At 36.8% G+C, this 9,931-nt stretch overlaps 2 protein-coding genes across 3 annotated transcripts; one reads left to right on the top strand and one right to left on the bottom strand.

Annotated features, from left to right (window-relative positions):
- Positions 1–929: 929 nt before the first annotated feature.
- Positions 930–7,555, top strand: LOC148864442 (GDSL esterase/lipase At5g08460-like). 2 transcript variants are annotated; one of them, XR_016108915.1, is made up of 6 exons: positions 2,113–2,592; positions 2,868–2,995; positions 3,783–4,022; positions 4,303–4,558; positions 4,649–4,990; positions 7,252–7,555. XR_016108915.1 is itself a non-coding variant. In XM_088974310.1 (5 exons), the coding sequence occupies exons 1-5, from the start codon at positions 2,244–2,246 to the stop codon at positions 4,888–4,890; spliced, it is 1,215 nt and encodes a 404-aa protein (XP_088830436.1). In that variant the 5' UTR covers positions 930–2,243; the 3' UTR covers positions 4,891–5,097. The 2 variants fall into 2 exon arrangements, 1 of the variants encoding a protein (XP_088830436.1); XM_088974310.1 differs by lacking the exon at positions 7,252–7,555 and having other exon boundaries at positions 930–2,592; positions 4,649–5,097.
- On the bottom strand, positions 5,227–9,565 carry LOC148864441 (calcineurin B-like protein 7). Its single transcript, XM_088974311.1, has 8 exons — positions 9,375–9,565; positions 9,141–9,223; positions 8,861–8,920; positions 8,608–8,716; positions 8,256–8,308; positions 7,063–7,143; positions 6,851–6,963; positions 5,227–5,535 (listed from the first exon to the last, which is right to left on the bottom strand). Exons 1-8 carry the CDS (start codon positions 9,442–9,444, stop codon positions 5,475–5,477), a joined length of 630 nt encoding a protein of 209 aa, XP_088830437.1. The 5' UTR covers positions 9,445–9,565; the 3' UTR covers positions 5,227–5,474.
- Positions 9,566–9,931: the final 366 nt, after the last annotated feature.

Genomic DNA, 9,931 nt, shown 5'->3' with positions numbered 1-9,931 from the left:
GTTCTTGGTGAGATCATAGAGCTTGACATTATTGGAGTGCTCGGTGTTGTTCGCAAGGTTAGTCTATTGTTCTTAGGTGATCATTTCTCTTAGCTCCATTTCATTCATAATGTGTGGTAGTGAGTCTAGGGAAGAGAGGGGTCCATCCTGGCGGGCGGAGGAAGGGACCTCGGCTCACGACTGGTGTGGTTCTCATAAGAGGGCCTCGTCTTCACATAGGGTTAAAGCATCAGACCAGTTTGGTCCTTCCAAAGCTCTCTGTTTATAACATCTATGAGCTCATTGCCTAGTATAGGATTCAGAATGAGTTCAAATACTCTCTTCCTCTCGAGGGGTACCATGGGAACACAGGGACGATGAAATCGTTGTCTTCGAGGAGGCCTTGAAAGTGGGTCTTTGATTCCCCCTTCATCCACTGATCCCCAAGGTGTTGAACTATTACAACATCAGTTTATTAATACTCTCTCATTTTTGTTTTATTATTTTTAAATTAATTTGTTATTATTTAATAATTAATATATTAGTATTTTGTTTTACTTAATTATTATTATTTAATAAATGATATTTTCATTATTATTATTATTTTATTAATACTTTGTTAATAATTTATTATTTTATTATTAACATATTACTATTATCTTATTATTAATTTAATAATATTTTATTATTTTATTAATATTAGGATTTGAACTTTGACGGTTTTTTTTTTTTTTGATAAGTTCTTTACTTTTTAACATACTTTGGAATGGGAATAATTCCAAGCAATAACTTTCATGGGTCCACTCAGATTCATCAGCTAATTTCCTTTTTCTTTTTATTGCAGCCAACATTCTTACAATAATAGATATGGCCACTTGGACCACTACTTATGGTAACTGAACCGGAAACAACCTCAGGTAATACAGTTTTTTCTTTATCACCAACCTGCTTTGTAACCGTTTGTAACGAAGTAACTGTTTGCAGCACCACCCCCTTCGCCGGATTTCCGATCATCTTCCCCATCGACGACGACGCATCCATATGTCCAGTACAAAAATTCTTATTTCTCCATGGACGACGTCCAAAGGCAGTTGGTGGTTCAGCACGAAATCCTTCAGCACAACGCCTTCTAGTTTGTCCTTGTCAATTTTCACCAAACAATGATGTTCGTCATGCCCAGTGCATCCACAATAGTAAGAAAAGAGAGGCAACCTCTCATAATTGTTGAGATTGATTAGGCCGATTTAGAGGAACCTTAACCTTGAGAGGTAAAGTCAGATCAATCTCGATCCACACGGGCTGGAATATGACTTGTCCAGTTAGCACTTCTGCAAGTCTAAATTAAAGAATTATCCGACAGTATTCGTCCAAATCTTCCAGCAATCTTCTCGATCCCCAATTAATAGACTTTAATTATACGGAAATCCATGAATTTGGGTCGTGAAATTAAAGCAGTCTTTGTGAAGTCCGTTTCATCAAACAAAATACCAAGAGTCCAACGACGTTGCAACACCAAAATCTGTCCAGCCACAGCCCATGGTCCACCATCCAAAACTGATCGGATGTCAACTTCATATATGGCTGAAGAAAAACAAGAAATAACCCTCGATCAGGTGTATACTCCACTGGTCGTCGTAGCTAGATTCCAGGACTTAGGATAAATACTCTGCACTGCAATTGGATTAGCAGACTTCTCGCGCGCCAAACATCGAGCCCATTTCCCACCCTGATCAATTTGTTGAAATTCCTCTGCTGTTAACATCAACAGTCAACACCCTCTCCTCTGAACACTGCAAATGATTCAGAGCATCAACCCAAGAGTCATCTGCCATCACCAACAATGTGATGGATCACCCAAGCGTGACACCAGAACTATCTATCAAGGCATCTACCACGAGAGTACTCCCTTCTCAAGTCATGGGCTTCAAAAGCAGCCCAATCCTCTACAGTATTAATGGGAGAGAGGCTCAAAAATCCCACTCTGAACCATGTCCCAATGAACCGAAGACAAAATTATACACACCCGGCTGAACTACCTATCATGATTCACGGTTGGGAATATCTCCCCATGAAAAGGCTGAAAAAGGCTCTGAAGCGTGTCCCGGTGCATATGTACGGAGATATTCCCAATGGTGTTCCAACGGTACTTCCACTGATTGAAGCCGAGTTCGTCAAATTCAACCGCCCATAGCATGATAGCATCATAGCATCATAGCACCCGCCAAATTGGCGCCAAAATCCACTGCACCTCTCTCTCTCTCTCCATGTCGCTTAATTCCCTTATTGTGCTCTGTATTCTCTCTTCCATGACTATGCAACCTAGATCTCTACGATCTCCTCAAGAAATCGAAATTCTTTCACTTCGTCTCTCCAAGGCGGAGAGCACCACGATACCTTCGAATTCGACTTCCATGCAATCGTCTAATGACACGATATCAAATTCTCCTCTGGTTCCGGCATTATTTGTTCTTGGAGATTCGTCAGTTGATTGCGGCACCAACAATTACCTTGGCACGTTTGCCCGTGCTGATTTTTTGCCGTATGGAAGGGACTTTGATACGCACAGGCCGACTGGGAGGTTCTGCAATGGGAGGATCCCCGTTGATTATCTCGGTAATTTCTAGCTTCATCGTTTCACTTTCTTTTCTTTTAACATTATATGTGTTTCTTTTTTGGGGAATTTACTGGAATTTAATCTCTGAGAGTCTTGATCTTTGTCTTGATTTCTGTACCGGCTTTGAATTTCATTTAGAGTTTTAGACAGTGTCATGGGCTTTGGGGATCTTGAAATTTTATTTTCGGGATCTATTTGTTAGTCTTGGCTAAACTCGATGAAGTTTTGTGAAAATTTCTCTCAAATTGATGTTGGTTTTGTTAATTTTTATTAGCATTACGCCTGGGCCTTCCCTTTGTACCCGCGTTCCTTGGGCAGGACGGAACAGTTGAAGACATGATCCGTGGAGTAAATTTCGCTTCTGCTGGTTCTGGAATTATTTTCTCGAGCGGGTCAGAACTGGTAATGTCCACTGCTTTTCCAAATCCTACTGAAAAAGCAAATTGGGTTAAATCTTGATTAGTGGTGATCTTCAGTCGGTTATACACTGAAGTATGGTTTGTAAGTTAATCGCCATATGATGCGATCCCTCCCTTCAGTGCAAAGGGCTGCTCATTTAGGGCATGGTGTTACTAACTTTTTGATCTATCACATATAGCCTTCTTTCAGATATGATCATTTAGCCAATGGTATTTCAGAGATTTGGTCCATTCAATCTGTGGCCCATTAATCTCTAGTTATAAGTGGTATAGATATTTTGCATGGTGGTGCCTGCACTGTATGAATCTTAATTCCACTTTAGGTGCTGGCAATGCATACATGGCTCTGTGCATGCATATTCTAAGTGCTCCTTCTGCGAGATTATTTCTTTGTGAGGTTCAACAAGTTAGAAAAACTGAATGGTACAATCTGATCTAAACGACTACATGGAATTGGCATATACAAAAGGATCTAACTAGGATTATCAATTTCTTGGCTATTAGAAGTTTGGCTGACAAAAAACGGGATAAGCTCCATTCAGTTCCAAAGCGACTTTCCCACTTCATGGACACTGGTATCAAGTAATGATTAGAATATACAAGATTATTTGGAAACTAGACCAAGGCTAGCCTAATTTACGAAGTGATGCACTTGACAGGATAAGCTTTCAATCCAAGAGATATCCTACTACGGTAACTATTGTATCATGCACTTGACCATGCCATTCAATACTTGGACAATAATTATGCCTCAGTTTTAACATCTTCAGGGTCAACACATCTCCTTAGTGCAGCAGATTCAGCAGGCTACAGATACCTTCCAACAGTTCATATTAAGTATGGGAGAGATGGAAGCAAATGATATCATCTCAAAGTCGGTCTTCTATCTATCAATTGGAAGCAACGACTATATACATTACTACCTGCGTAATGTATCAAGAGTGCAGTCTCTCTATCTGCCATGGGATTTCAACCAGCTCTTGGCAACAATAGTAAAGCGAGCTCTGAAGGTGAATTCCATTACTTTTTTTGTATTTTCGCTTTCACTGTAATAGTTGAGGACCATTTTATTTGGGAAGTGTATCTGTAGTATTTCCTAAAATTAAAGCCTGATGATAGTGTTTTAGAAAACTTTGTGATGAACCTTCTTTTTTAACCAGTATGGACTGTTACCTAGGAATGAAATAGTCATACACAACCTCTTGGAGGGTGAAGTTGTAGAATTACTTCCTAAATCTCTGCACGCTTTAAGAGAAGTCTTTATCTAATTTGTAATAACATTTTATGCAGAACTTGTACAATGCTAGCGTAAGGAGGGTGGTGGTGATGGGACTGGCTCCAATCGGTTGTGCTCCTCACTACTTGTGGCAGTACAACAGTAAGAATGGAGAGTGTGTAAAGGAAATAAACGACATGATAGTGGAGTTCAATTTTGCCATTAGATATATGGTCGAGGAACTTCGTCTAGAGCTTCTTGATGCCAGTATCATTTTCTGTGATGCATTTGAAGGTTCTATGGATATAATGAAGAACCACAATCACTATGGTGAGATCATCTAAATGTGTTTATCATTACTTTACTGGAGGTCCAATAGGATTCTGTGCAGCTTACAGCCCTGTGCTCTACTCTATGCAGGTTTTGAGGTCACTACTGATGCGTGCTGTGGGTTGGGCCAGTATAAGGGTTGGATCATGTGCATATCACCAGAAATGGCTTGCTATAATGCATCCAATCATATCTGGTGGGACCAGTTTCATCCAACAGATGCTGTGAATGCTATCCTAGCAGACAATGTGTGGTCTAACCTGCATACAAACATGTGCTATCCCATGAATTTGCAGGATATTGTAGTGCCAAAGGCCAAAAAACTTGATTGAGGGGCTTCTGAAATGTCCATCTCCTAAATGCATTGTGACAAGTACCCAATTATTTGATATATCTCGATGATGCTTGGGTCCTGTATGATTGCCAGTGATGGTAATGTCAACTACTTACATATGACTGGACCTGATTATGATGTTGCATTTTTGTGAAGACTATAAGATTGTCTGGTATTAACAAAATGGTTTCTTCTTTTTAGTTTCTTTTTTCTTGTCAATCATTCAAAAGTGTAGTACTTACGTGGAATTGGATTTCTTTAAAGAATGCTTTTATGTTAACTCTTGAAGCTATCTGACCTTGTATATTAGCAATGTAAAACTTTCTTCCTCGTGTCCTTTTATTGCATTTTTAGCATTTCATTGTGATTAGGAATACCCAGTGCATAAAACTGAGCTTCACATGTACACTTCTCATCTGGAAACAGGACTACAATAGGAAACTTCCAATATTTTTATTGTTTTTTCCTTGCATCAGTTTAGAGCTTAATTGCAAAGCTGGGAATATGTGTGAATTAGTTAAGATCACTGTGGCTTGAACTCTCATGGGATCATAAAACAGCCTTAAAATCTTCTAGGCGAGGTTAAGTTTCATCTTTATCTTCCGATCTCAATGAGAAGCTAGGGAATGCAATTTTGATGTCCCTAAACCAGGAGAAAATTGGATCTTAGTGGCATCATATAAAATGATCATAAGTGTCCAAAAACCATTCAATTTCATACAAAAGCAAGTTGTTTAAGAAAAAAGGAATAAATTATAGTCATTAAAATCGAAGAAAATGGGTCAAATACTTGCAATTTATTGCCTTTTTTCTGCTTTGTCAATTCTCAATGTCATAAAATTCCATAGGATTGATTACTTAATGCTTTGTCAGGTTTTTGAATTTGCTTTATGCTTATCAGCTTGATCAAGTATTTAACCCTCTATCAAATTTAAACTTACATATGATATTATCAAACTAGCAGCATACTCAATCAAGTATAAGACATGCTGAGTTATTTAATTTGATCAGGAAGTCAAATGAGTTAAGATAGCAGATTTTACTTTAAATCAATTATTCCAACTGTGTAAGTCCTTTGAATTGGGCATAGCTTTTAGTTTTTAATGTTTTCAATTTTATGGTTATCTAATGCAATGCATTTTACATAATGCTTGTTTAGGAGTTGCCACTTATCTTAGGAATTAAGATGGGTTCGGTAGAATGTTGAAAATACTTGTGCTGTAGTTGAGAACACTGGGCCCAATTGTTCTTAAAGTGAAAACTTTTGAACCATGCAACCCAAAAGAGTGTTCTCTACATGGTTATATGGTTGCAGAAAACCATGCGAATAATGATTATATTCTTACAACCATACCGATGATGTCATGCTTATATTAGCAAATATGAGACATTATGATTGTGCCAGCCAAAAAATGGTTTTGTGATTTAGAACATGAGATTTTGGAATTTCAGAAATTGCAATATTTGTGTTTATGAACCATGATGAATTGAACACCTAAACAAGTTTTGTGTTTCAAAAACAATTAAGACATGAAGTCAACACTCCACTGAACCCCTAAAGATTTCATTGTTTTAATTATCATTACACATGCCACACTTTATATCTTCACTAAGTCAAACTAGTATTACAGTTTTATGTTAGAGCCTTTGATATGCAAGTAATTTTCTGACCGGTATATAATGGTAATTTAGGCTAGGGCCAATCATAATGGCCTGGAACATTGTTAAATGTTAGTATATGGCAATAAGTTTTATGTTGTATGTATGATGGGCTTACAAAAGAAAATAATAATTAAATTTCATTGCTGTGTTACTGACATATAAGAACTAATATTAACAAACTCTATAGGATGGACTTAAGCTGAAGATTAGATCCAGGTATATTCAGATTGAAAACACAATTTGAAGTTTCTATAAACCATATTAATAGAAACAGGTAAACAGGAAAAGAATGTTACTTCAGATACGGAATGGTCATATTCTTCAGCAACGATGGATTCTGGGCCACAAATTCTTTCCACTCTTCCTGATCAATCTTTCCATCGGCTTTTGAGTCCACTTCTTTAAATGTCTTTCATAAATGTAAAGGGAAAGATAGCTTAAAACATAACAAGATCATATTTTTTTGTGAAAAATCCTCTAACTATTGTTAAAAATAATCAATCCTTACCTTATCAACAATTGCTTCAACAATGTCATCTGAAAGGATCAGTTCAGATTCATCCAGAAGTGCCAAAACCATTTCCTTGACCTTCCTCCATGCATGTTTAAAAGAATAAGGACTTCCAATTTTATTTCTAGAAACACAATTTAGTGATTAAAAGGATTCTGAATATATGTTGGTTGTTCATATTTACAGAGACTACTTAAAGCTTTGAGGGAAAGAAGAATCAAGTTCTTAGAAACTTGACTGGGTGCTTAAAATATTAAACTCAAGAAATTCTGTCACTGAATTCCTTGTCAACACCCAATTCTGTAGGATTTAGTCTTTTAGAAACGTGAATGTTCTAAACATCATTATGCAGGCAGCATCAGACACCGCCAAGCTATCATTGTATTTTGTGCACATGACTAAGTCTAGTAGCAATTTTTTTTTTTAATCTATAATTTTTATTTTGTTATTACTCTGTTGTAATAATTTAATATCTATTCATCTTTTACCACCTTTGAGCCACTTTTTCTACTGTATCATTTGGCTTTACAAAAGTAGTTTTCTTGATCAGTGTTTTCAATCTGTCATTGACCCGGTTCAACTGGATGAACCGTTCGAATCGTCACCTAGCCAGGATTTTGGGTCCGGTTCAGTCAAAACCCATCAGGTGGTAAAAAACGTTGACTTTGTCAAGAACTATCTGACCCGGCTGGTTCAACCATTGACCCATTCGACCCGGTCACTGGGTCATGGGTTGCACACTCAATGCATACAAACTTTCAAAGGCCATAACTTTGCACTTCGATGTTCGATTGAGGTGAACTTTTTTTTTGGGGGAATTTGGATAACTTTTCAAGATCTATGCATCCCAAGGCGCCTATTCCGCTATTTTTGCAAAAAAACATAAATTAAATATAAAAATACATATAACATATCTAAAACATAATTATACATTATTTATTGATAAAATATATATTTATACACACATGCACATACATACAATATATATATATATATATATATATATATATATATATATATATATATATGTACCTTAAATACATGTGGGGCGATCTGACCTGTTTGACCCAGATGGTTGAACCTGTGACCCACGACCCGGAGGCAAATATGGTTTGGCCTCCAGGTCAGTTTTTAAAACATTGTTCTTGATCTTTACTAACAATAAAAAAAAAAAAAAATCTTGATCTTACCTCCTCACGTTCAATGAAGCCAGTTTGCCATATATCATACAACTGGAACATAACTGCCATATGAGATTTGTAGTTCTAATTAAATCCAAAGGAAAACTATAGACACATGTTTCTATGGTACAGAAACCTGTTGTGTTTTGTGGTGGTGATAACACGAAAACACTGTTGAACTGTAAATGTTGTGGCTATAGATGTTGCACCCAAGAGCATACAGCCTGGCTGTGTAACATTTACTATCTACAGTGCATTCATGTTTCTCATACCACAACACATGTTTTAACTGTGGAATTTACATGTATAATTGCATCTACATGCTGTGTGTATATGTCAAAAATTGAAGGAAAATTCCTACATGCGATTTTGCCTGCTTCTGGTGAGTTTGGGTGGAATACACTCAATGACCGGACAAACTCCTCAAATTCTATGATTCCATCATGCTTAAAGTCGAACAAATTGAAAATCTGTTACAGCAGAAATAAATCATGATACAATTATTCCACAAAAAAAAAGAACTATAACAATGAGAAAATATTGCTCCTAACCAGCATTTCAATCCCAAGAGAAGAAGAAAGGCAAACTAAATTTTTAAGTAACTGGAGCCTAACCCTGTCTGCAATGAGACATTGCTTCTTGCTGTCCCTGAATAATCCAAGACGAAACTCTTCCTGCAAAGAAAAAACACAGTTCAAAACAAATAGCAGAAATACTACGACCAACATGCATCACACTTTTTAAGTGAACCCCATTGACCATGAGTCAGAATCGTCGTCACTTGAAACCATTAATTATCCATTAGATGACCATTAGCAGCAAGTTATTCATCAATATGGATGGTTTTAAGCCATAAACTGATTTACATGGACTAAATAAAGATGTGAAATTTACTTTACTAATGAACTCATCATCAATTAAGGATCTGCTTAGTTTCCTGAATAGCTCATACAACATTTTGATTTCCTTCACACTAACTGCAGAGCAAGATGAATCCAAATGTAAGACCAAAAGTAGGTATTAGTAACAGAAACTTGTATGAAACTGAGTTAAAATTAATATTTTAGAAGTGAAGGCAGAAAGAAAAACAAAGCCTGAAATTTACTATATTATGAAACTGAGGCTTACAACAAGTTTGAGCTGCAAGGGCTGTAAGATCTTCATATCTGTACCTTCTCTTCACCCAGGCACATCCCATTGGATAGAAAAATATTTAGTTAGTTGGTATGGTTTTTCTTATCTGTTTTCTTTTTTATTTTTCCCTAAGCAAACCAGAAAATTTAGTATCGCATTGGCACCAAACCCAAAATACAAAGCTTGAGTTAAGATCTTGCACTTGCCTTCATTTTTTATAAGTTTTAACATGACAAAAAGCCAGCCACCAATGTCAATGTGGGGTCAGTTGTCCAGTAACCGGATCGGCAGGCAGACCAATGACCATCCGAGGATAACATGACTGATAACTGATTACTGATCAGTCTTTTCTACCAAAAGAAAAACTGAAAAACAGAGAATATTGATTCAGATCATAAAGCAATGGCTCATAAAAATAAAAATAAAAAAAAATGTCGGAGGTGCCAGCCAGCTGGTGAGATCCAATTAATCCAACTGGAATAGTGAAAGTTGAAACAAGAATAACGTAAGGTAGTCGTAGTTCGTAGGGACGTGGGAATTGGGATTGATTC

Source organism: Nelumbo lutea, chromosome 3, assembly GCF_056320005.1.
Source record: "Nelumbo lutea isolate HS-2025 chromosome 3, American lotus-T2T, whole genome shotgun sequence".
Lineage (NCBI taxonomy): Eukaryota > Viridiplantae > Streptophyta > Magnoliopsida > Proteales > Nelumbonaceae > Nelumbo > Nelumbo lutea.
Note: the sequence above shows the minus strand (reverse complement) of the source record. Positions and strands in the feature narration are given on the sequence as shown.